The sequence below is a fragment of the Gossypium hirsutum genome, chromosome D05 (genome assembly GCF_007990345.1).
Source record: "Gossypium hirsutum isolate 1008001.06 chromosome D05, Gossypium_hirsutum_v2.1, whole genome shotgun sequence".
Classification (NCBI taxonomy): Eukaryota; Viridiplantae; Streptophyta; class Magnoliopsida; order Malvales; family Malvaceae; genus Gossypium; species Gossypium hirsutum.
The window spans coordinates 17,538,267-17,560,980 of NC_053441.1; the positions used below are offsets into that span (position 1 = coordinate 17,538,267).

At 34.6% G+C, this 22,714-nt stretch overlaps 2 protein-coding genes and 1 pseudogene across 20 annotated transcripts; 2 read left to right on the forward strand and 1 right to left on the reverse strand.

Moving 5' to 3' along the window:
• Positions 1–1,212: 1,212 nt before the first annotated feature.
• LOC107905423 (respiratory burst oxidase homolog protein D) lies at positions 1,213–5,632 on the forward strand. The gene is made up of 12 exons (XM_016832078.2): positions 1,213–2,049; positions 2,133–2,292; positions 2,380–2,428; positions 2,567–2,680; positions 2,773–3,198; positions 3,319–3,705; positions 3,798–3,893; positions 4,016–4,131; positions 4,219–4,321; positions 4,420–4,481; positions 4,587–5,125; positions 5,221–5,632. The coding sequence occupies exons 1-12, from the start codon at positions 1,401–1,403 to the stop codon at positions 5,328–5,330; spliced, it is 2,811 nt and encodes a 936-aa protein (XP_016687567.2). The 5' UTR covers positions 1,213–1,400; the 3' UTR covers positions 5,331–5,632.
• Positions 5,633–8,212: 2,580 nt separating this feature from the next.
• Positions 8,213–22,267, reverse strand: LOC107905421 (phosphatidylinositol transfer protein 3). Of its 19 annotated transcripts, none has more exons than XM_041094083.1 (9): positions 19,784–20,383; positions 10,849–10,983; positions 10,717–10,769; positions 10,536–10,619; positions 10,308–10,399; positions 9,991–10,167; positions 9,761–9,859; positions 9,447–9,692; positions 8,213–9,165 (listed from the first exon to the last, which is right to left on the reverse strand). In XM_041094083.1, exons 5-9 carry the CDS (start codon positions 10,371–10,373, stop codon positions 8,866–8,868), a joined length of 888 nt encoding a protein of 295 aa, XP_040950017.1. In that variant the 5' UTR covers positions 10,374–10,399; positions 10,536–10,619; positions 10,717–10,769; positions 10,849–10,983; positions 19,784–20,383; the 3' UTR covers positions 8,213–8,865. The 19 variants fall into 19 exon arrangements, with proteins under 19 accessions (XP_040950017.1, XP_040950023.1, XP_040950020.1 ...); XM_041094089.1 differs by lacking the exon at positions 19,784–20,383 and adding an exon at positions 11,591–11,907; XM_041094086.1 differs by lacking the exon at positions 19,784–20,383 and adding an exon at positions 11,586–11,907 and having other exon boundaries at positions 10,729–10,769.
• LOC121217100 (uncharacterized) lies at positions 15,480–21,962 on the forward strand (annotated as a pseudogene).
• Positions 22,268–22,714: the final 447 nt, after the last annotated feature.

Below are 22,714 nucleotides of genomic sequence, written 5' to 3' on the forward strand. Positions count from 1 at the left end.
CTTGTTATTAATATTTTAATATATCAAATATAACTTTTAAATATTTTTAAGCAGTTAATATTTATAAAATTTATATTATATAAATTAAAAGATATTGTATATTACTATATTATATTATACAAATTACATTAGATTAAAAGAACCAGAGAATTTTATCTTTGAAAGAGAAAAAGAAAAAGAAAATGGAAGTACAACGTGTTTTGGGAGAAGAAAAATGGAGGAATAAAAAAGTAAATTAATTTTTGGAAGTGTTTTTGGCTCAAGAAAAGTTAAAAAATTTTACACAAAAGTTATTTATTTAACACAACTTTAAAATTAAAAATGTTTTTGAAAATCACAACTAAATAAAACCATAGTGTGTGAGAAGGTGGGCAAACCCATGAAAGAAAATTTTACATTTTTTTCAAATTATTTGGGGGTGAATAAAAGAAAAATTGGTTCTAATAATTACCTTCAACCAAACCTACTCTTATTTTCGGGCTTTTCTTTCTTGGTGGTAGGTTGATATAAGGATGATTATTTGGAATCTTGTTTTCATGTTTTTTTTTTATTGATTTAAACAACTTCAAATTGTAATAAAAAAATCTCAAGACTTCATATTAAATAATCATCAAGCCTAAGCCAAATAATAAAGGAAGATGTATATAAATAATCGTATCAAACCAAATAGAAACTTCTTAATGTTTTTTTTTTTTGTCGTACTTAACTTTATGAGGTTTCCATTGCTTTATGCTTTTATTTAGAAACAAAAAGGAACAGAAAAATCAAACAGACCAAAATATTATTATAAAGTAAAAACATTATTATAATCATTATTACTTTTACAATTGAATTACTGAACTCAATAATCCAAACATATCAGACTTTGGCTAACCTGCTGATTTTAATCAAACAAATGAAAAAGTGTACTTAAAGTGAAAATCAAGATATGGGATTCTAAGTTATCCAAAAAGGAATTTGAGTTGTATATTCTAAATAATCCAAATAATACTTTTTTTTCATTTTAATCGGTTTTGGATTTAATGGATCACCCTATTCTAATTCTAATAACAATAATAATAAATAATAAATAAATAAATATGGGGTGTGAAACGGCGTTTGACTTTGACCGGCGCCTAGAAGATGACTTCCTGTTGAGTTTCTCATTGCATTTGCGTATAAGTGTGTGTGTTTTTCCCTTGAGAGACTGTGTCTACTATTTATACGGAACGAAGCTCTTTGCTCTCTTTCAAAAACCAAAACGAACTTCAGAAACATCTTCCTTTTCATTTCTTTTCTTTTCGGAATCTCCAAATCTTTTGATTGGTCAATTTGGTGCAAAAGGACCCAACTTTGAACCCTTTGTCTGTAAATCTGAAGTTGACAATTCCCACCCTTTGGTTCAATAACACCAGAAAAAAATGAAGAATGAAGATTGGAGAGGAGGGTACTCGGAGACCAATTCCGATACAGAAAGCATAGCCAGCGAAAGGGCGACGTTTAGTGGACCATTAGGGGTAGGTGGTGGCATTGTTTCCAGCAAAAGAGCTTCCAAAAAGAGTGCAACGTTCAATCTTCCACCCGAAATCACAATGTCCAAGGCTAACTCCGCGGGCAGCGTCGCTAGTTTCGATTCTTCGGCCGTTGCTGCTGCTGGCGATGATGACTACGTCGAAATCACCCTTGATATACTCGACGACTCCGTTTCGGTTCACAGAGTTCAAGGTGCCGATGGAGGCCACGAAGACCCTGAGTTATCGTTGTTAGCTAAGCGAACTCTAGAGAACAAGTCGGCTTCTTTTCGTTCCTATCTGTCGAGGAACACGTCGGCTCGAATCAAGCAGTTTTCTCAGGAACTGAAACGTGCAGTTTCGAGACGATCTTCTAATGCAGGCGGGAGATTCGATAGAAACAAATCCGCTGCAGCTCATGCCTTGAAAGGACTCAAGTTCATCACTACAAAAACAGGGGCCTCTGGAAATGGATGGTCCTCGGTCGAGAAACGATTCGATGATTTAACTGCCTCTACTAATGGCCTCCTTCACCGCTCCCAATTCGCTGAATGCATTGGTTCGTATTTTCATGACCCAAATATCACATAAGGACCATCAATTCTAAAGCTTTACAAAACTTTCTTCGTCTTTCAAACACAGGGATGAACCAGTCTAAAGAATTTGCCGGTGAGCTGTTTCAAGCACTAGCTCGGAGGCACAATGTAACTGGTGACTCCATCAATAAAATACAACTCAAACAGTTCTGGGACCAGATTTCTGACGAAAGCTTTGATTCTAGACTCCAAACTTTCTTTGACATGTAAAGCTAATTTTCTCCATTCTTTCAAAAATGAATTGAATTTTTACCACGTGAATTTGTTCTTAAATGTAATTTGTAATTATGCAGGGTGGACAAAGATGCTGACGGAAGGATCACCGAAGAGGAAGTCAAGGAGGTAGGAGTCTACGTACTTGGTCATGCCGACCTCATTCAACTAACTAGAAATGACAATTTTTGTTCACAATAAGTAACTTTTTGAATATTTTGTCATTTTAAAAAGAAAAATTCTAACTGTATGCACTTCATATTGTAGATTATCAGTCTCAGTGCTTCTGCAAACAGACTTTCAAACATTCAGAAACAGGCTGAAGAATTTGCAGCTTTGATCATGGAAGAATTGGATCCAGATAATGCTGGATACATCATGGCAAAAATACCCTAAAGACAAATCTATCTTGCTTGCCTTTATCTTCAGCTATTTTTATTTCCTAATGGTTATTGGTTTTTGGCACTGAACAGATTCACAACCTGGAAACTCTCCTATTGCAAGCTCCGAACCAATCCGTGAGGGTAGGCGATAGCCGTATTCTGAGTCAAATGTTAAGCCAGAAACTGAAACCTAGTCAAGAGAACAACCCATTAAAAAGGTGGTATCACAAGACTAAGTACTTTATAATTGATAACTGGCAAAGGATCTCGGTTATGATGCTGTGGCTTAGCATTATGGGAGGCTTGTTCGCTTATAAGTTCGTACAGTACCGGAACAAGGCCGTTTTTGATGTGATGGGCTACTGTGTTTGTGTTGCTAAAGGAGGTGCAGAGACTCTTAAATTCAACATGGCTTTGATTTTATTACCGGTGTGCAGAAACACCATCACTTGGCTTAGAAACAAGACTAATTTGGGCGCTGTTGTTCCCTTTGATGACAACTTGAATTTCCACAAGGTCAGTGATACTATTAATGCAAGTCTTTTAACTTTGTTGCCTTTTGGAATTGTGACAGTTCTATTTCAACTTTGAAATCTGAAATCCAATCGTTCTTTTCTAATGTAATGTAATATTCAGGTTATTGCTGTTGGAATCAGCATTGGGGTAGCCCTACACGGAATTGCTCATTTAGCTTGTGATTTTCCAAGGCTTCTTCATGCCACTGAAGAAGAATATGAACCCATGGAACCTTTCTTTGGGGAAGAGCAACCTCCAAACTATTGGTGGTTTTTGAAGGGAGTTGAAGGTATAACAGGTATTATAATGGTGGTGCTAATGGCCATAGCTTTCACACTTGCCACTCCATGGTTCAGGCGCAGCAAGCTCAACCTTCCCAAGTTCCTTAAGAAGCTCACTGGATTCAATGCATTTTGGTATTCTCATCACCTTTTTGTTATTGTCTACTCTCTCCTCATTGTTCATGGTATTTACCTTTACCTCACCAAGAAATGGTATCAGAAAACGGTATGCTTTTTCTTCTTTGTTCTTCTTCTCATTTCGATTCCCTTCATTAGTACATGCATTGACAGTGGTCAATCTTTGTACCTTAATTACAGACATGGATGTATCTAGCAGTGCCAACCACACTTTATGCTTGCGAAAGGTTGATTCGAGCTTTCAGATCCAGTATCAAGGCGGTTAAAATTCTGAAGGTATAAAAGCCTATACTATATGCTTCAAGTATCCAACATTTGCAGCCAATTGCACTGAAAGTGTCCACATTTCTTTTGAAACATACTGATATGCTGTTTTGTTTTCTTGACAAATATGGAAGGTTGCTGTATATCCTGGAAACGTATTGTCACTGCACATGTCAAACCCCCAAGGATTCAAATACAAAAGCGGGCAATACATGTTTGTCAACTGCTCTGCAGTCTCCTCATTTGAGTGGTATGTACATTTCGATCCTTGTTCCATTCCTCGCTTTGCTTCAAGTCTACCATTTAGTTTAACCGAGCGAACCATCTGCAAGTCCAGGCATCCATTCTCCATCACTTCAGCACCAGGAGATGACTATCTCAGCGTTCATATTCGAACTCTGGGTGATTGGACAAGGCAGCTCAAAACTGTTTTCTCTGAGGTTGGTTAATGTTCCTACTCTCCTATGACGTTAAAACTTGAATCTGAAATCAAATGCCTTATCGGTTTTTGCTCGTATTGGATTTGGATAATAAAAAGGTCTGTCAGCCTCCACCTGCTGGGAAAAGTGGATTGCTTAGGGCAGAAGGAACCAATACAAGGTAAGATTTCCTCATCCTCGTATTCAAGTCATTGAAGGAACCAACATTAATAACGTCTAATGTGTTAATACTGAATTGCTTTATGTTGCATTCACTGATCTACAGCTTCCCTAAGATTTTGATCGACGGTCCATACGGTGCTCCCGCGCAAGACTATAAGAAATATGACGTGGTCCTCCTAGTGGGGCTCGGAATCGGTGCCACCCCAATGATCAGCATCGTGAAGGACATCATCAACAACATGAAAATGGAAGAAATGGAAGAGGATTCGTTTCCAGGGTCAGGCTTGGAGAACGGGAACTACAACAAGAACAAGAACAAGAACAACAAAGGGTTCAAAACAAGGAAAGCCTACTTCTATTGGGTAACAAGGGAACAAGGGTCGTTCGAGTGGTTCAAAGGGATAATGAACGAAGTAGCGGAGATGGACGAGCAGCGGGTGATCGAGCTCCACAACTACTGCACCAGCGTGTATGAGGAAGGAGACGCCAGGTCGGCTCTCATAACCATGCTTCAATCATTGCACCATGCCAAGAACGGTGTGGACGTGGTGTCGGGAACAAGGGTCAAATCCCACTTTGCCAAGCCGAATTGGCGTCAAGTCTACAAGAACATCGCTCTACATCATCAAGGCGCAAGAATTGGTCAGCTTTCGCTTTTCACCTAACCATCCTTTTTTCTAATCTATACCCATCTTTACTAAAACATTGTTTTCCCATGGATGAATTCAATGATGCAGGTGTTTTCTACTGTGGGGCACCCGCACTAACTAAAGAGCTAAGACAATTAGCTTTGGATTTCTCTCACAAGACAGGCACAAAGTTTGATTTTCACAAAGAGAACTTTTAACAAAATCCAGACTCGTGTTTTCTTTTATTTTTTCAAAGTTAAATTGTTTTTAAGGTTTTGTATATGATTTAATAAATTTAAGTGGATATAGCTTTCAGAAATATATATATATATGAATATGGTATTTTGCTGCTTCTTTTTTTTTTGAAATTCACCCATTCATAAAAATGGCCTTGTTGAATATAGAAAATTTGGTTAGAGTTACATTTCTCTAGCACACTGAGAATTATTGTAACAATTGAACCGCCTCTATATATGTAATCAAAGTCATGTTGTTGGAGTGGGAAAGTACTTTATTGTTTGTCAACAACTTCGTTGTTAGAATTTTGATCATTACTACTACCTTTTCTCAATGGCTGCCATTATTACGCAGTTTTCAAGTATCCATCGATTCTCCAAACTTTAGAAAATATAAAAACCAGATTGAAATCCAAAGTCGCAGAATCCCGTAACGTAAACGGCTAAAGTAAAAAAGTGGCTATTATGAGGATGTAATGATGTATATGGCAATTGGCAATTGGCAATTGTTTTCGGCCACCTTTTGTGGTGCACAAGTCTACTACAAATTGGATGTTGAGCCGTTATTAGTTGCGTGAGTCACTTTTGATTTTGTTTGTTTTGACTGAAATGCCACCATATTATATTTTTAGATTAAAAAAGAAGAAGATGCTTATATGATAGACTAAAATTACATCATTTACATCATCTCATTTATTTTTATAATATTAAAGTTATATAAAAATATGGGTAAACTATGAGAATAGTCACTTTTGTTTATTTCAAGTTACATTTTAGTCACTTATGTTTGAAATGTTATGTTTTAGTCATTTACATTATCCTATTGTAATATTTTAGTCACTGAGCCGTTAATTACCATTAACGGTATAACGGTAAGCTGACGTGACACGTTAAATCATCATTTCAAACAAAAATTTTAAGTTAAATTATATAATTAGTCCCCATATTTTTTCGTTTTGAGCAATTTAATTTTTTTCTTTTATGTTCTTTTAACTTCCTTTCTCTTTTTCTATATTTTTCATTCTCTTATGCTTCTCACTTCTCCATCTCTATTTTCCACATAATTAATTCAAAGAAATGAGATTTCAAACATGAGGCATCTTCAGATTATGTCAAACAGTCAACTAAAGGTTACTTGTTAGCCATATGATGGATTTAAAGGCCTGGTTGCACAAAAATCATTTGAGACAACTCTTGAAACCGCCATTGGAATATAGGGAAGGGAAAAGGGAACATAAAAGAAAAAAAAAGTTAAAATAACATAAAAGAGATAGAGAAGGAATGAAAACAGAGGGAGAAGCAGAAGAGAATGGAAAATAAAGAAAAGAAAAAGAAAAAAATTAAATTGCTCAAAATGAAAAAATATGGGGGACCAATTATATAATTTAACCTAAAATTTATGTTTGAAATGATGATTTAACGTGCCACGTGAGCTTACCGTTACATCGTTAACGACAATTAACAGCTCAGTGACTAAAATTTTACAACACGATAACGTAAATGACTAAAACATAACATTTCAAATTTAAGTGATTAAAATATAACCTGAGACAAACAAAAGTAACTATTTTAATATTTTACCCTAAAAATATCAAAGAAAAACCATAATAATAATTTAGTTTATAAAAAAAATAAAATTTCAACATCATAATTTAAATCATACCTTTTTTAAGTTAGGATCTAAATCATACTCCGTCACCTAAATTATCTCAACTGTTAGTTTAATTCTTTTAATTTAATTTTAATTTAAAACCGTCATATGATTGGTTAAATTTTTTTTTTAAATAAAAAAATAAAAACCAGTTTTAAAAAATAAAAGCCAATTTAAATAGTATTTTATAATTTAAGCGTATAAAAAATATGTTTTTCCTAATAAGATATTAAAAACTAAAAAGAGATTTCCCGATCGGTAGAGGTTGTTAATTGTTATACATTGGAATTGAAATTGAAGAGTGAAGACAAGCCTATATTTGTCAATAATTCAACACAAAATATTGGATTTGGGTAGAGCATGCCTTGGATATGTTTTCACATATATTATTAATTTCAAATAATATTTTAAAACTTAGAACTAATTTTATTTTGATTCTTTTCTTTAACTGAATTTCCATTTAAAAGTCATTTAGATTTAATTTTATTTAAGAGTTATCGAGACTTGAGATTAGAGTGATACTTGTTTGAGAATTTGATTTAATTTACATTCAAATGTCTTTTAGACTTGATATTGAATTAAACAAGTCTACTTAAAAGGTTGTCAGGGCTTGATCAAGTATGGAGAGAGTCTGGATCCAGGCGTTTTTAAGATTTGATGTTGCATACATGACTTTGCTTCAACGACTTTTTAGACTTGATCTTGAAGAATAAATTTTATATTCTTTTGTTATAATTTGATATTTCAAAGGCCTTCTAAACTTGATTTTAAAATCGAGTTTAATCTCTTTTTTTTCGATTAAATAGGATTGAGGTTTAGTCCCTTTTTTTTTTCAATTGAACAAAAGTTTTTTGTCGATTGAACAATTTTCTTCGTAACTGATTATGCGACGTTCTTCAGAAACCTTCTAAGATTCTTGTGCTAAATGACCTAGGGTGACTCTTTTTATAAATCCAGTCAATTAAGTAAAAAAAAAAGATTTCTTTTATAATATTTCTCACTTTAAATGATATACAAAAATTAGACTCTTTTATTTATTATTTAGATCATTAATTTAAACTAACTAAAAAATATATTTTTATAAAAGAGCTCTAAAATATTTATTTTGGGAAAACATTTGGATTAGGTTCAAATCTTAAATTTGACATTGTTTGAAGGGTTTACCTCCAACCAGGATAAGATTAGACTGAAACCGTAAAATGAATAAAATCACTTTTAATTATAAAAAATACATATGTATTTGTTTATTTTTCTACTTATTATTAATTTAATTAAAGACGGGTGAAAATGAAAATTGTCCTACTACATATGCAATTATGAGCTCGCCCATTGAAAACGTTGCACCACCGAGTTATTTTTCAATACATCATTATCAAATTCAAGTACTATCATAAATCACACTGAACTGAATTTCATGGATGAGCCTCAAGGCTTAAACCTTGATTCCTTTTAGACCCTAAACTTCAGCCATCAAAGCTTATTTGCATCTCCAACCTGCTGTGGGCTTACTTTGTAGTGGCTCGTTTTTCTTCTTGTAGCAGAATTTCATGCTTTTTTGGGACAGAATCAAATTCACAAAATCTTACTATGTTTTACGTGTTAGGTTTGGATTTGGCAACTTCCTTGTAGGCATCTCACATGCATGTTTCTCTTTACTAGATATAGGAGAGTAAAGGCGGTGGCAGGTACCGTACATCATCGGGGGAATGACAGAAAATAATCCCCATGCATCACTCGCAGGGGTAGCCCCTGTTAGTCAAAAAGGACATTTCACTGCTTCCTACCTGCAGCTTCTTCAGTTGCATAGACAATATAGATATGTATATATGAATTTTATTCCTACATAATTGGCATAAGGCAGGTAGATCAACTGGCTGATGGTACAAGGCAGACTGGCTCTGGAGCAACATCGGATCCAGAGTGCCCGTTGCCAATACATTGGAGTTTATCATCAAATCCCCACAAATTGGCAGACTTGATATCATCCTGGTTCATCTGTTTCGAGAATTCTTCATGGTTGTACTCCAATACAGCCTTTCCTCCAAATTCGGTCGGTAGATTTTCCTCGTCAAAATACGATCTCATCAGCTCCACGCTCTCTGTATTCTTAGGGTACACAAACTTCACCTTTTGGAAGGTTTTTGCATCCATGAAGTACTTAACAATCTGCAAAAAACGAAAGCAAAGCAAGTTGATTACTATTTGTGAATAGATCAATCAGTATGAGCTGCAATTTATAGTGCAATGCATCAATATCATCTCATTTAGCTTCACAAACCTTGGTTTAAGCAATTATTAAACATGACTAAGCATAAATAGTAATGTCCAAAGACATTAAAGGGAGAACGCTGGAGTTTTAGTTTTCAAAAAACAGGGTTCAACCTTGGCATCCTCTAACATACACAAAAATACGAAAAGGAAAGTTGTTAAGTGGACAGAACTCAAACCTTCCAGAATGCTTCAAAAATTCTTGGGGGATTGTAGAGAAATGCTATAGCCAACCTCTCGGGGTAGTGGTTTTGTAATAGATTAATCGTGTCGCGAGCCGACTTGATGGGCACGCTCGTGCTCAATGTCCACCCAGTAAAGTCTATCAACCATGCCATCTGTTCTTGGGTCTCTGGAAGGTTTAGGATTGCATTCTCTATCAGATACACCAAATGGCGAAGCTGATTGTCCAACGATGTGGTGTTCTGCAACATTTCTGTCCATGTTAGTAACTAAAGTGTTTTTGGTTTTCGTTCAAGTTTAAACCTATTACCTGCTTTCCTGGTCGCAGTATAAGAACTGTTCTACCATGTCGGTCATGAAAGCTTGCCCTGTATACTTTTCCAGTCTCGCCTTCCACTGCAACTTCGTGCTGCAACCAAACATCAAATTCGGTTAGGCAAAATATATTCTTAAACACGAGCTATTCATTACTATTATATCAGTCAATCACCATTCACCAATATTTAACTCTCTTTATGAACATTGAACGTAATAGCTTACCCAACGTATTTCCTCAGGCTTATAGGTGGATCTCCATTTTAGGGTCTCTTCCAGCATTTTCTTCGATTTATCAGCATTCCAGTTTCTTGCCTCCAAGTATCTCCTCAAGCAGGCATCAGTACAATATTTCAAACTTCGACCAGACAGTGGTCCGATTGCAGCTCGAAGCTCCTTGATCTGATTGTATTTCCGCATTACAGCAACTATTAACCAACTAGCAAGCACAATCTAAAGACTGAGTAAAAAAAATTTTGAGTAGACAGCTCAAAGGTTTTCCCATAAATTAAATAACTCACTAATTGGTCCAACTTTATTACCTTGGATTCTTGCTGCAAAGAATCATTCTCCTTGTTGTGATGTGAATTGCTCCATCTACTAAACATTGTGACTAATACTAGAATCTAACAACCTAGGTCAACCAGCATTACGTTGCGTAAGATTTGGGACCTATTATTCGGAATTAATCAACTGAAATGGCTGGTAATCTGCTTTCCAAAGTAAATAATAATAATAATAATAAAATATTTGAGAAAGGAGAAATTAACCTATTCAACTTAGCAGTGAAAGAAATTGCAGAGAAAATATGCTTCCAGTTCCTCCCCACCCAAAAATAACCAGACAGTTACAGTCTAAGAAGGAACACATAAAAAAAAAATAGAGCAAGAAATCAATAACTTCATTGTAATATTCACCCACAATAAAGTAAAAAAAGAAAGCAAACTTTACCAAAGATAACACCTTCAAGACTGCAAGTCAAGCCGCTAACAGAGCATGCATGCCTGGATCACAAGAATCAGCAATGAATTACAGCTGCAGCTATGTCATTGAAATGAGATGAACATTGCGAAGTGCCTGGACCTGGTATTAGATGCTATAATGGAAAAAAAATTAGGGGAACAGAAGATAGTGCTGCAAAATCACATGCACGGATGAGGCCTGGGGCACCACGCCTGAGAAGACCCACCCACCAGGTTTCATTTTATTCCATCAGATCTGTTGACATCAAAATCACCATTAACTAGCCTTTTCCTTATGGATCGATTCCTCGAAAGTTAACTTGCATTCGTATAAAAAGCAGTAAAGGTTTAGACTTGTTCACGCAATTTACAAAGTTAAATCAACGGAAGAAGCATGATTCAACAAACTGCTACAAACTTTCAGAAGAAGACAGAATAACATCTGATGAATTCTGATCTCATAAAACGGAATAGCAACTGAGTTTTAATTTAAATGGAAGAAAATAAGTATAAGATTCTTTATTCCATAACGCCCACACGTCATAAAGGAGGGAGGAAAAGATGATGCCTTTTACACCGTCCTAACTAGTAACAATAAACGCTTGGCTTGTCCTAGTCTTTACTCACTCCCCAGTAGTAGTTCAACTAGTTTGGCAAAAGCCTAGTGCTTGTTCCATCAACATAATAAAAGCTTTATTTTTGTAATAGAAAACATGTAAGAGTTAACTCCAACAAATAATAACCCAGAAAAGCTTCTGCGTTATTAAAAAATGTAAATATCGAAAGAGAAAGGAAATGAAATATAGATCAATGAATACAAAGAAAAAAAAACGCAGTCAAATATGCGGGGGAGAAAACCTAACAAAAAAGAAAACCCAATAGCTGTGCTTCAGTAGTGGCCTGTGAAAAGAAACAGGGCAAAGACTCTGTTCTGCTATAGAGAGAAAGGGAAAGGAAAAAGAGACGGGTGGATGTTTGATCAAGAAAGTGGCATGGGCTTCTAAAACACGAGCAGGTAGCTAATCCAACAGGAAGATTGAAAGTTAAAAGTTTAAATGATCGGATCTTGATTAGCCAACTTTTATGGCTTTAGCTTCTTTCTTTTCGGGTGTTGAGAAAGTGCTACGGCCACATTTTGTCGTCGTTTTGTGGGAAATAGCATAACTAATGCATTAAGCTTTTTAGTAAACAAGGAAATGATTCAGACATAAAGGGAAACAATGTCAACCATTATTACATAGTGGACAGAATGGAAAGCAAGAGTGGAAAATAAATACAATGGAAACAGCAAATCGGGATTGAAAATGGATAGTCGGCCGCCACAGACTAGACTAATGGCTTTCCAAAAGGAAAAGTCTCCATAAACACGTGGCCTGTCAATTCATCCGTGCAAGCTTCTCTTTTTCTTCTTTATGGATTTTTCTGCTTGTCCTTGGCCTTAGATTTTCCACGCCATTCCAGGAGTATCAATGTCGCTTTGCAATCTTATTACTTCTCTCAGAGCTCAAATGATAAACGTGAAGCATTAAAATTAGAGATAACGTTTTAAATTTTACCATAACCTATTGTTCTTATAATAGATTTTGATTTGAAAAAATAATAATAAGTTTAGAGTTTGAGTCGAGTTTAATTTTATAATACAAACAACTCAAATTACTTAAATTCTAATTTTGAGACTTTCTACACTAAAAATATTCTTTTAAACGAAGGTATTCGTGTTTGGATGGCGGCTCAAGATCAGCCTCATGAAAATCTTATATTCCCTGAGGAGGTTCTACCCCGTAGAAACGCTCTTTAATGAAAATTTAACTTTAGCCGGTCATGACCAAGAAACCACCGGTTTGGTTTGGATGCCTGGCTTTTCAATTTATCCGGTAAACTATTGGGGGCTCATGTAGCCCATGTCAGATAAATAATAGATTTGAGTAAATATCTATTTGATTATGAGTAAATAGGTCTCTCTTAACCAAAATTACAAAAAAAAATCAACTCAAATTTTATTTCACCTATTGAACATAGAATTAGTCATATTGTAATAAGATTTTAATTTGACATTTTTAAATTTTTAAAATTTTTTAAATTAACTCGAACAATTTCACTCAATTCAACTCTAATTTGATTTCACTCGACTTGATTCGAAAAAATATCAAATTAAATTAAAATTCTAGTGAACTCAATTAATTCCAAGTTTCTTCACATTCACCCCTACATTTTTGTTTGTTGGACACAATTTATTAAAACAGCATGTTATTGTGTTGAAACAAAAAACATTTATTCAAAAATCATGCGGTTTGACGAAAAGATAAACCTGATTTCGTCTTTATTTTGTTATTTTTAGATCAATCGATTATTTTTGCATGTATATCTCTCATCAAAAGTTGGAATTAAAACCATAAGAAATTAAGGATCCAGGTGGATTCGAACCACCAGCCTCCCAAACAACAATGTTTGAGCGCTCTGCCGATTTTGAGCTTATGGATCCATATTAAGGACGACAGATGTACGGCCGAATTCCTACAACACCTAATAGCCCATAAGACATGCAAGTTAGTTAAATATAAGGCCCCAAAAATTGAGCCTTTCAGCCTACACCAGACTTAAACCAATACAAACAAGTGACTCGCATACAATAAGCCACTGGACAACCTACCAACAAACAAGTTGAAACTTAAGCCATTCCACAAATTATAAGTAAAATGGTCCTTTCTTATCAAGTTTTTTTCGCCCTTACCACCATTTTATCATAACAAACGAAAAATAACAAATGGGATAAAGAAAATACGGTTATGTCGATGACTTCAATGTCAACTTTAATAAAGGCAGCATTAAAGAATATCAGTCTACAACAAAAAGAACAAAACAAAATAGTACTTATAAGTTGAAATTGGAGTAAAAGATGGAGAAGTTCCAGATAACTCAAAAGAACATTATTACAAACCTGTCGATTTCCATGTCTGACTGCAGTGTAGGATGAACTTTGGTTACATATAGCATTGGTGTTAACACTGCCGAAGTTTTTTGCCGTCAGCAATCCTAAAGTTATATTGTCCGAAAATGTCATGCTAAGTCCCCAACATGATTAGACAAATCGTGAAACTTAAAACATAAAAAACACAAGAGGAAACAGACTTGTACATATTACCAGTGTCTTTGAAGTTCAAAAGTGAACCAAGATATCAACAGAACCTTTTTAGAAAAGGTTTATTCAAGTCGTATGGTTTGATGCTTCTAATGATGTAGAGTTGTGGACTAGATATCAAAAAAGGATTCACCAAATTAACAATATTTGGAGCAAGCTTCTTTTCCTCTGGAAATGAGCTTGCTGAGTCTATCTCATAGTCAACTCAACTAGTTAATACATATGCCATCAACAGATAGCTAATGTAAAACAAAAATAAAGATCCAAGAAGTTGCTCACCTTCCAAAGGGGATTAGGAAGCAGGAGAATCTAAAAACCTCTAAACTGCTTCACCATCAATATAAAGTTGCCACAGCCTCGATTGCAGAGGAAGCCATTAGTTGGATCAATGAAGCATACAACTTATGAACTAATATATTGATCCATAACCAGGAATGCTAAAATAAGAAGGCCCAGTCTTCCTAACAATTTACAATGGACCAATGCCACTTCTCTTACAACAAAATACTGAGAATTCTAGACAGTAGAGGACTAACACCCATGGGTTATAATAAAAAACATTCACTTTAAGTTCATGTTCAATCAAAAGGTAGTAACTACATGCTGAAGTAGCATCTATACTGATTACATCACCACAATTCACAGGAGCATTTATTTAACTTCAATTTACAATCATATATAAATAAGAACATTTGAAAGTATGAAAAGCATAGCACTGATATAAACACAACTATCGCATTAGAGATATTAATAAAACGAGAACCAGGAAGGACATGCGGTATGATTTTGGTGAAAAGCGTAGCAGTGAGATAAACACAACTATCGTCTATATAGAGATGTAAAACGGTAATAATTAAAAGTCGGTATCAACTCAAAACCAGGAATGACATGGGGGATGATGTTATTAAAATAGTGTATAAATAGCATTGAACATTTTGGGTTAAAATTGAAATGAAGGAATGTACCTTGTTCGTTGCAGTTGCAATTGCAGTCTATCAAATGGGCATGCTTCAATTGCGAGCCGTAATGCATGGATTTACATAAAAGAACGGATCACAAATAGGCAACCGGAGATGCAGGAGAAAATTAGAAGAGACAATAAAGCCAAGACACAAAGGGGGGAGAGCAGGGGGAAAATAAAATTTTATATATCCCGTGCCATCTCCCCCCCTTAAAAACAAAGAAAATTCAAATTTTATTAGGGTTTATGAGCTGCCATGCAAGCGCACCTGTCATGGCAAAGGTCTGATAACACCAAAATCAATCACTGTTTCTTTTCCCTCAAAATTTTCACCTCTTATGTTAATTTCACACTCTCGATCCTTCGACTCTAATAGCAACTACAGCCTAATAAGACTACAAAAGGAGCTCCATATAACAAAACAAAGACTACCTCATCAATCTACAATACTGAGATTGGTAAAACAGACCAAAGTTAAATCAAGGAATAATTCAAAACCTAACAAACATCCGCAAACCCTTTTGCAAACTATTCTTGCTCCAAATGCATTCGCCCCACATACGTCGTCGATCACCAAAGCAGCAACAAACAGATCGCATCAAGCACCAAAATCAGCAAATCAATTCCCCAACCTTAAAACCGAATCTGGACGATGTATCCAGATCTGAAAACACCAAAGAACCAGAGTAAGCAATTAAGAAATCAAAACATAGGCAAAGAAAATAAGGATTCAAGCTTAACACCTCACGCTTAGACAAAGATCCAAAGGCAGATATCCAAGTTCGATAACACGATAAATAGGCCTCTTTAGATAAGAATAGACTTAAACCCAGACACATCAGCTATTGAAACCTTCAAAAGAAAGATTAGCTCGAAATTCTAGCTTAGAACATCTATGAAAACTAAACAAGCGAGCTAGTAACCAATTACAGAAAATTATTAATCGACTTACCTCAGTAGATATCTGAGAAGAAACCGATTCTTGTAATCGTGTGAGAGAAAAACAAGTGGGAATCGTGGACTCCAACCAAACAGTGAAAAGCCATGATAGAATAAAACAAAGCGCTCGTCAAACAACCTGAAGATTTCGATTGAGTTGAAAGAAACGGCAATGAGAGAGAGGCGGATATGTAGATCGAGGCGCGTCAGAAAAGTGTTAAATAGAGGGGGGGGGGCAGATATTTTTGGAACGAAAATAGGATTATCCGACGGATTTGATTGTTTTGTGGTTGACAAGATCAACGGTTGGATTCGAGTGAAACATTTTTCCTAGGGAATTATGGTTAGTAGAGGAGAAAGGGCAAAGAAGGCGCTAACAGCGCCTGTTTGTTAGTGAAAGACGGTTCTAGATGCTGGACTTTAATGGGGAGGAGGCGATTTCATGTGTAAGGGTCATTTCATAATTTAATAGATCAACGGCAAGAGTCTCTTTTCCTTTCTCTAGCAGTTACTGTTTTGGAAACCACCTTGTACCCACTTAAATTTATACTAATTATTCTTCAATCCAAAGCTCTAAAAAAAGTGGGTCATGGTTCCTTCTAACTGATCTTGGATAATTGAAACTTATCGACATAATGTTGAGATTTAACTTTGGATTTTAAGTGAGAGTTTATAAATTTAATATTAACTTTTTTCACACTCAAATATATCCTTTAAGAAGGAAATAAATGTGTCAATGCACTAGGCTTTACTTTCTAATTTAACTTGTATATTACTGAAGACCCTTGAGGTATTAATTTATTTTGATCGTGTAGGATTCTCCTTGGTAGTTTACTTTTTATATTAACTAACAGCAAGGAAGGTAGTACCCCTATCGGACAATATTTTAAATTAGTTTAATGATAATAAGTTCCTTTTTCGGAAAAAAAAAACTATTTACATACAGAATTTTATTTTAGGTATATTTTAACATATTTATATATTAACCGTTTTGAAACTTTATATATATTGTTTTTTACGTTACTTATTTTATATAAATTCTTGTAATGTGTTGGTTTATTAATTAAATATATTAAAAAATAAAATTATTTTATAGCAACAAGTATTGACATAGTGATATGATATATTACATTTCTAACGAAACAATACAATTCGACTTTTAGAAGTAATATTATTGAAAGAGATAATTATAAACCTCAAATATGAATCATAAAATGGACGTAAAAGATACTAAAATTAATTTATTTAATGTTTAAATGATATATTTGAAGGCATTACTCCCACATTCATTATGAAATTAGTTTTGGATGAAAATTCGATTCGTTTTAAAGGAGAAATTTAATTTTTGTTTTGTTTTTAAATGATAGCGAGTATACATATAAAAGATTGAATCGTGTATTTACACCAATTTAGTTGTCATATTCGACCTACCCTGAACAAGTACTATAATTTGTATTTAATAATTAATAATATAAAATATTATATTTTATGAATACAACTTGTAAGTATTATCATTTAATAAATTTAATTTGAAATTAATTTATATTAGTTTAGGTGTTATTTGATAAACTGAAAAAAAATATAAGTGTTGAAAAATAAAGTATTGAAAATTTAACTATTGAGTTTAAGTAATAAAATTGTTTGATATATGACTTAAAATTAATTATTGAGTATAATTAAATTGTTTGATAAATATAGATTTATAAATATTGAATTGGTTCGTGTACTTGACAAAGATGACTTCTAAGATATTAACTATTAAGTTTAATGGTACCAAAGTTGTGTTATCTTTATTTTTAAAAAATGTGGTTATTAATGTAAAATAGAATTATTATTCGAATATAACTTTAAGCATATTAATTATCATTTAATTAATATTAGAGTTATATACCAATTAAAATTCAAGTTTAACTTTATAAATAGCACCATGTAATTAGGCATATTCAATCAAGTAGCATTTAAGAAAAATTACAGTAACAAATGGAGATTTTTAGTATTAATAAGAGAATTATAAAAAATGAAGAATTAAAATCATGTTTCTTTAATAAAGGTAATATTGAATCATATTTGAACAACAATGGCATTAAAGAATGATTAATGATTAAATTAATTGATATAACATAATATGGTTTTTTTTTTTTATAAATTTATATTATGTAAAACAAGCGCTTAAAATTAATCCTTTTTTTTTAACTATTGCACATGAAAAATGTTTTGTAAGTTTGTTTTAAAAAGAAAATTAAATTTCAAATAATTATTTTTTAATCACTATTATTAAAAATATTATTTAATTTAAATATTTTTTCTATCTATCATCAACTATTATTATAATTACTACAATTATTTTACCTATTTTTTTTTCAATTTAACATTATAATTTACTCTCTTTTTTACTCATATAATTCCAAATTTATAAGAAAAATTATCATTAAACAATACTTAAAAATTACAGGCCTAAATTTACATACAACACAACATAATTTGCTTTGTTCCTTTTGTTGCACTTGAGCAGATGCATATGCTTACTCCAAGACAGCCTATAAATCATCCAGGGAATCAAAGACACTGAAAACAGTAAGTTTCCAAAGATCAAGAGTAGTGATCGGTTCCTGCATCATATTAATTATTTCATTTCGTTAAAATGTTTGGCTTCATGCAGACTGGTTTTAGAGTTGGAAGCACACAAAAGATGGCTAGTGGAGGCAGGAAGACACCACTGAGAAGGTATAGAATCAAATTGTTCCTTTTGGTAGAGGCCAGAAGTCAGAACAAATAGGAAATCTGTCAATGCCCTGGCTTTTGCAATTGAAAATGGAGGAAAGCTAAGAGCAGAGTCTTCGGGCAAAAGTTCAATTTTCAGTTTCTGCATAGCATGGGTAGGAAACAGCTGGGTCACAGAAAGATGGAAAGAAGAAACAGTAGTGTGATAGTCATCAACCTTCAAGATGCCAACTACCTACTCTCTCACATCTCCATATTGAAGAAATATCAAGGGGTGTAAAAAAGTTGAACCAGATCCTCAAAGCCTGCTCTAATGGACTCAACTTTGACAGATATTTGATAGAAATTGGAAGGGAACTATTAAAAGGAGCAAGGGATTTAGAGGAATCTCTAGGGATGCTTGTAAAACTGCAGGAGGATTCAGAGTACATGATAAGGCCACAGAGAAAAAGTCGGATAACATTGCTAGAGGAGGATGAAGATGATGATGAGAACACTGTCAAAATAGTTGATCAAATGCAATTGGGAAGGCCAAGATTTTCGAATTATAATGACATTCAAGGAGTTCCTCAAATTCACATTCTCACAAGCGATCAGTTAGCTATGTTCCAGACACCAAATCTAACACTGCGTTCTCAGAACAAAGCCCCTCCAGTTCAGTGCACTTCAAACAAGGAAAGTCAAGAATTTCAAATGTAATCGCGAAACTGATGGGGCTTGATGAAAATACCAGAAACATAGATTCAAAGGTCACCACAAAGGTGGCGTGAAATCAAAAGGTAGTAGGAGTGGTTACAAAGACACCAGCAAAGGCTGAACAAGGAACAAAAGATTCTGCAGCGCTGGCTCATCGTCTCCCACCAATAAAAGAAAAGGCAACAACAGCCAGCAAGACTCCATTGACTCAGGACAAAGTTACAGCACAAGCTGGAAAAACTTTGACAACTAGAAATGGCAGCACAAGAGTTGCTGCTCATGACAAATTACCACCACAAAAGAACTTCAAAGACATAAAACCAGTGACGAGCTTGAGAAAATCCTTGATCAAGGTAGACAAACAACAAGGTGACATTAACCACTTGAACCTTAACTCTGGAAATAGAAAGGAAATCCAGGAAAAGGAGAGCGAACAGAATAGTATAAAGTACAGGGAAAAGAAGGGCATTGAAAGAATTGACATAAAGAAACCAGTTCTCATTCTCAAGGATGGGATGCAGCACATGATACCACATGTGCATAAAACATCAGAATTTGCACTTACATTGCAAGAGAAACCAGAATATAGCGAATGCATACCTCAAAGGGAAAGCAGACATGCTAACAAGCTTCTCCTAGGCAATCAACAAAAGCTGCAAAGTAACCATGGATTTCAAGGGGTGCAAATGCTCCAAAAATCAGAGCTTCGTTGCAAAAAGCAACAGTCAGAACTGAAGGAAGAACAAAGTACTGAACAGAAATTGCAGAGGAAGAAACAAAAGGGAAATGAACTATTCTCCAAACAAATGTCAGGTGCAACCAATTTGCAAAAGAAGCAGCCACAAATGAAACAAGCAGAAACTAGTAGGAAAGGCCCCAGCAAACATATTGATGTAACAAAATTAAATGGATTTCCAGGTGGCAGGCACCGCCAAAACCTAGCCAGGGCTGGCAGTTCAAAAATTAAAGGTTCATTAGACAGAAACTCTGGTCAGCATTACACTCAAGGAGTTATCGAATCTGAATCTGCAAAAGATCAAAACCTGTTTGCTGTGGATGAGAAACCTGTTCAAGGGCAAACAACAATGAAGGCAAGAACCATAAATGTGTATAAACATGGGAGTTCCATTTCACAAGATATGGAAAAGGCAAGGCAGGAGAAACTTGCTATCTCAAGCGAAGCAGATCAAATGAAAACCAGCAGATTTGAAGAAGTGGAACCACAGATCATTAGATCCAATAAGTCAAAGTGTAGAAGCACAGAAAAATTCTATTTTGTGCAGTCCTCTAGAAGATGGATGCCAAAGCCTAAATGAACTACAAGCTTTGGCTTGGAGAGAGAATGTAAGATCCCTTAACCAATTATCAGATGAAGCCACTTTTGTACTTATTGGTGGAGCCAAAATAACTCTCTTCGTCTCATGCAGTGTCAAAATTCAGTGCCATTGGTTACAAAAGAACAGCAAGATCAAGAACCTGATTTTGGCAAAGCCGAAGAGCTCAAGTTTAAGAACAACATATCTGAACCACTACATGGTAAGTACAATTTGAACCCAATGCCTATTTTCACATTTTCAAAAGATGACCTTTATCCATTATTATTTTATGAAATGCTTTTATTTAACTAAAAAGGACTATGAACATTAGCTTAGACCAATTTCTATGATTTTGAGATAGATGCTCATTAGCACGCCCAATGAGACAAGCACGTATAGATGACCATGCATAAGGTGCCCTGTTTTATGATATATGGAGACTGAATCATAGAAGGTTGACTATATCTATATTATCCAGCGGACCAGCTCTCTTGAGAAAACCTTAATTTACTTCCAATCTTTCTAACAATTAAGTCCATAGTAGTGGCAGCATCAGATGCTTCTTTTAATGTTTCGGGCTAGGTGGGTGGTTTGGGAAGGGAGGAAGGAAGAAGATTATCTGCTAAAGTTCATCGCATTTCAGGAACTCGTGAAGAGAGTAGAGAAATCCCTTGCACCCCCCAGTCGCAGTATCAAAGAACTTGTGCTTCAGAGATGCCAGAGCCACTGACAGAGAGTGAAAATCACCCAAATGAGATACTTACGAAAAGTGGACTATTTATGAACACAGCAGAAGCACTTTTCAAACTCAACATTCTTCATACAAACAGTCACAACCATCAGGACAAGAGAGCAAGCTCGTTTTAGACTGTGGCTACGAAGTAATGAAGAGTAAAGGAATAAGACAGGAGCTAAGTGTTCACCCATTTCTAAAGGTAACCATCATTCCAAACAAGGAGAAAACTTTGGATGAATTGGTCAAGCAAATGAGTGAAGACATCGATAAGTTGAAATTATACAGAAGGGGCCGAAGAGAAAATTCCCCCTTCGAAGACTATCTACCAAAAATGCTTGAAGCCGATGTGAACAACAAGGAACCTCATCTGAATTGTATGTGGGACAAGGGTCGGAACAGCATGATGTTTGCATTTCTTGAGAAAGATGATGTTGTAAGGGATGCGGAGAAGTATGTGCTTAATGGACTCCTAGATGAGATGACCAGAGATATTTTCACAGGCGTAAGTGTTTCAGTTTAACTGTAATATTCTCCCAGAAAATCCAAATTATTTAAGCAAATAGGTTTAACATTTCTGTTTGTATCTGCGATAAACCTTCTACGTCTCCATAGCTTCTTTTTTCCACTTAGGTACATAAATATTGTGATTATTATTTGCAGAATTCCAAATTTTCAATTGTTTGCTTGTAAATTAATGATTAATTGCAGTTTTATCCATTTCTCTATGGATTCTAAGGCAGATTTTATTACTGAACGCGCATTATTAAGTATAAACAAGAAAAAAGAAAAAGATAGTAAAAAAGTTCAGATAATAAATAGGGAGCAAAATCAAAGGGAAAAACGGCGTAGATGAACAAAAAAGGGTGACGTTTACCTGATCTTGAACTAGTTTTTTGAAGGACGAAAATGGAAGATCAATCTTCTGCTCCAAACTTCAACTTTAATGTAATTTTTTAAGAATCAACGAAAGTTGGACTCGGAGCGGTAAATTCAAACCTTTCATTTCTTTTGCTTCTTGTTTATATCCTCGGCGCGGCAAAAACCAGAGAGTTCAAAGCTAACCCGAAAGCAGTACACATTGATCTAGAATGGGCCTCTGATTTGGGCTCAATGTCGAGTTCAAGATCTCTTTTTTGGTTAATATATATAATTTGATACCTGAATTTAGTTTCAACATTCAATTTGGTATCTGACATTTTTATCCCTTATCCCATTTGGTACCTAAGTTTGGTTTCAATATTCAATTTGGTACTTAAACCAAATGGCATCATGTGGCTTAATGGATATTTGACATGTGTGCTCTAGTAAAAACAGCATGATACTTAATTGGAACAAAAAAAGAGGTATCAAATTGAACATTGAAGCCAATTTTAGGTACTTAATTTAGACAAAAAAAAACTCAAATATCAAATTGGAAAAACTTAGATACTAAATTAACTATTGAAGTCAACTTAAGTATTAAATTAGGACAAAAAAGAA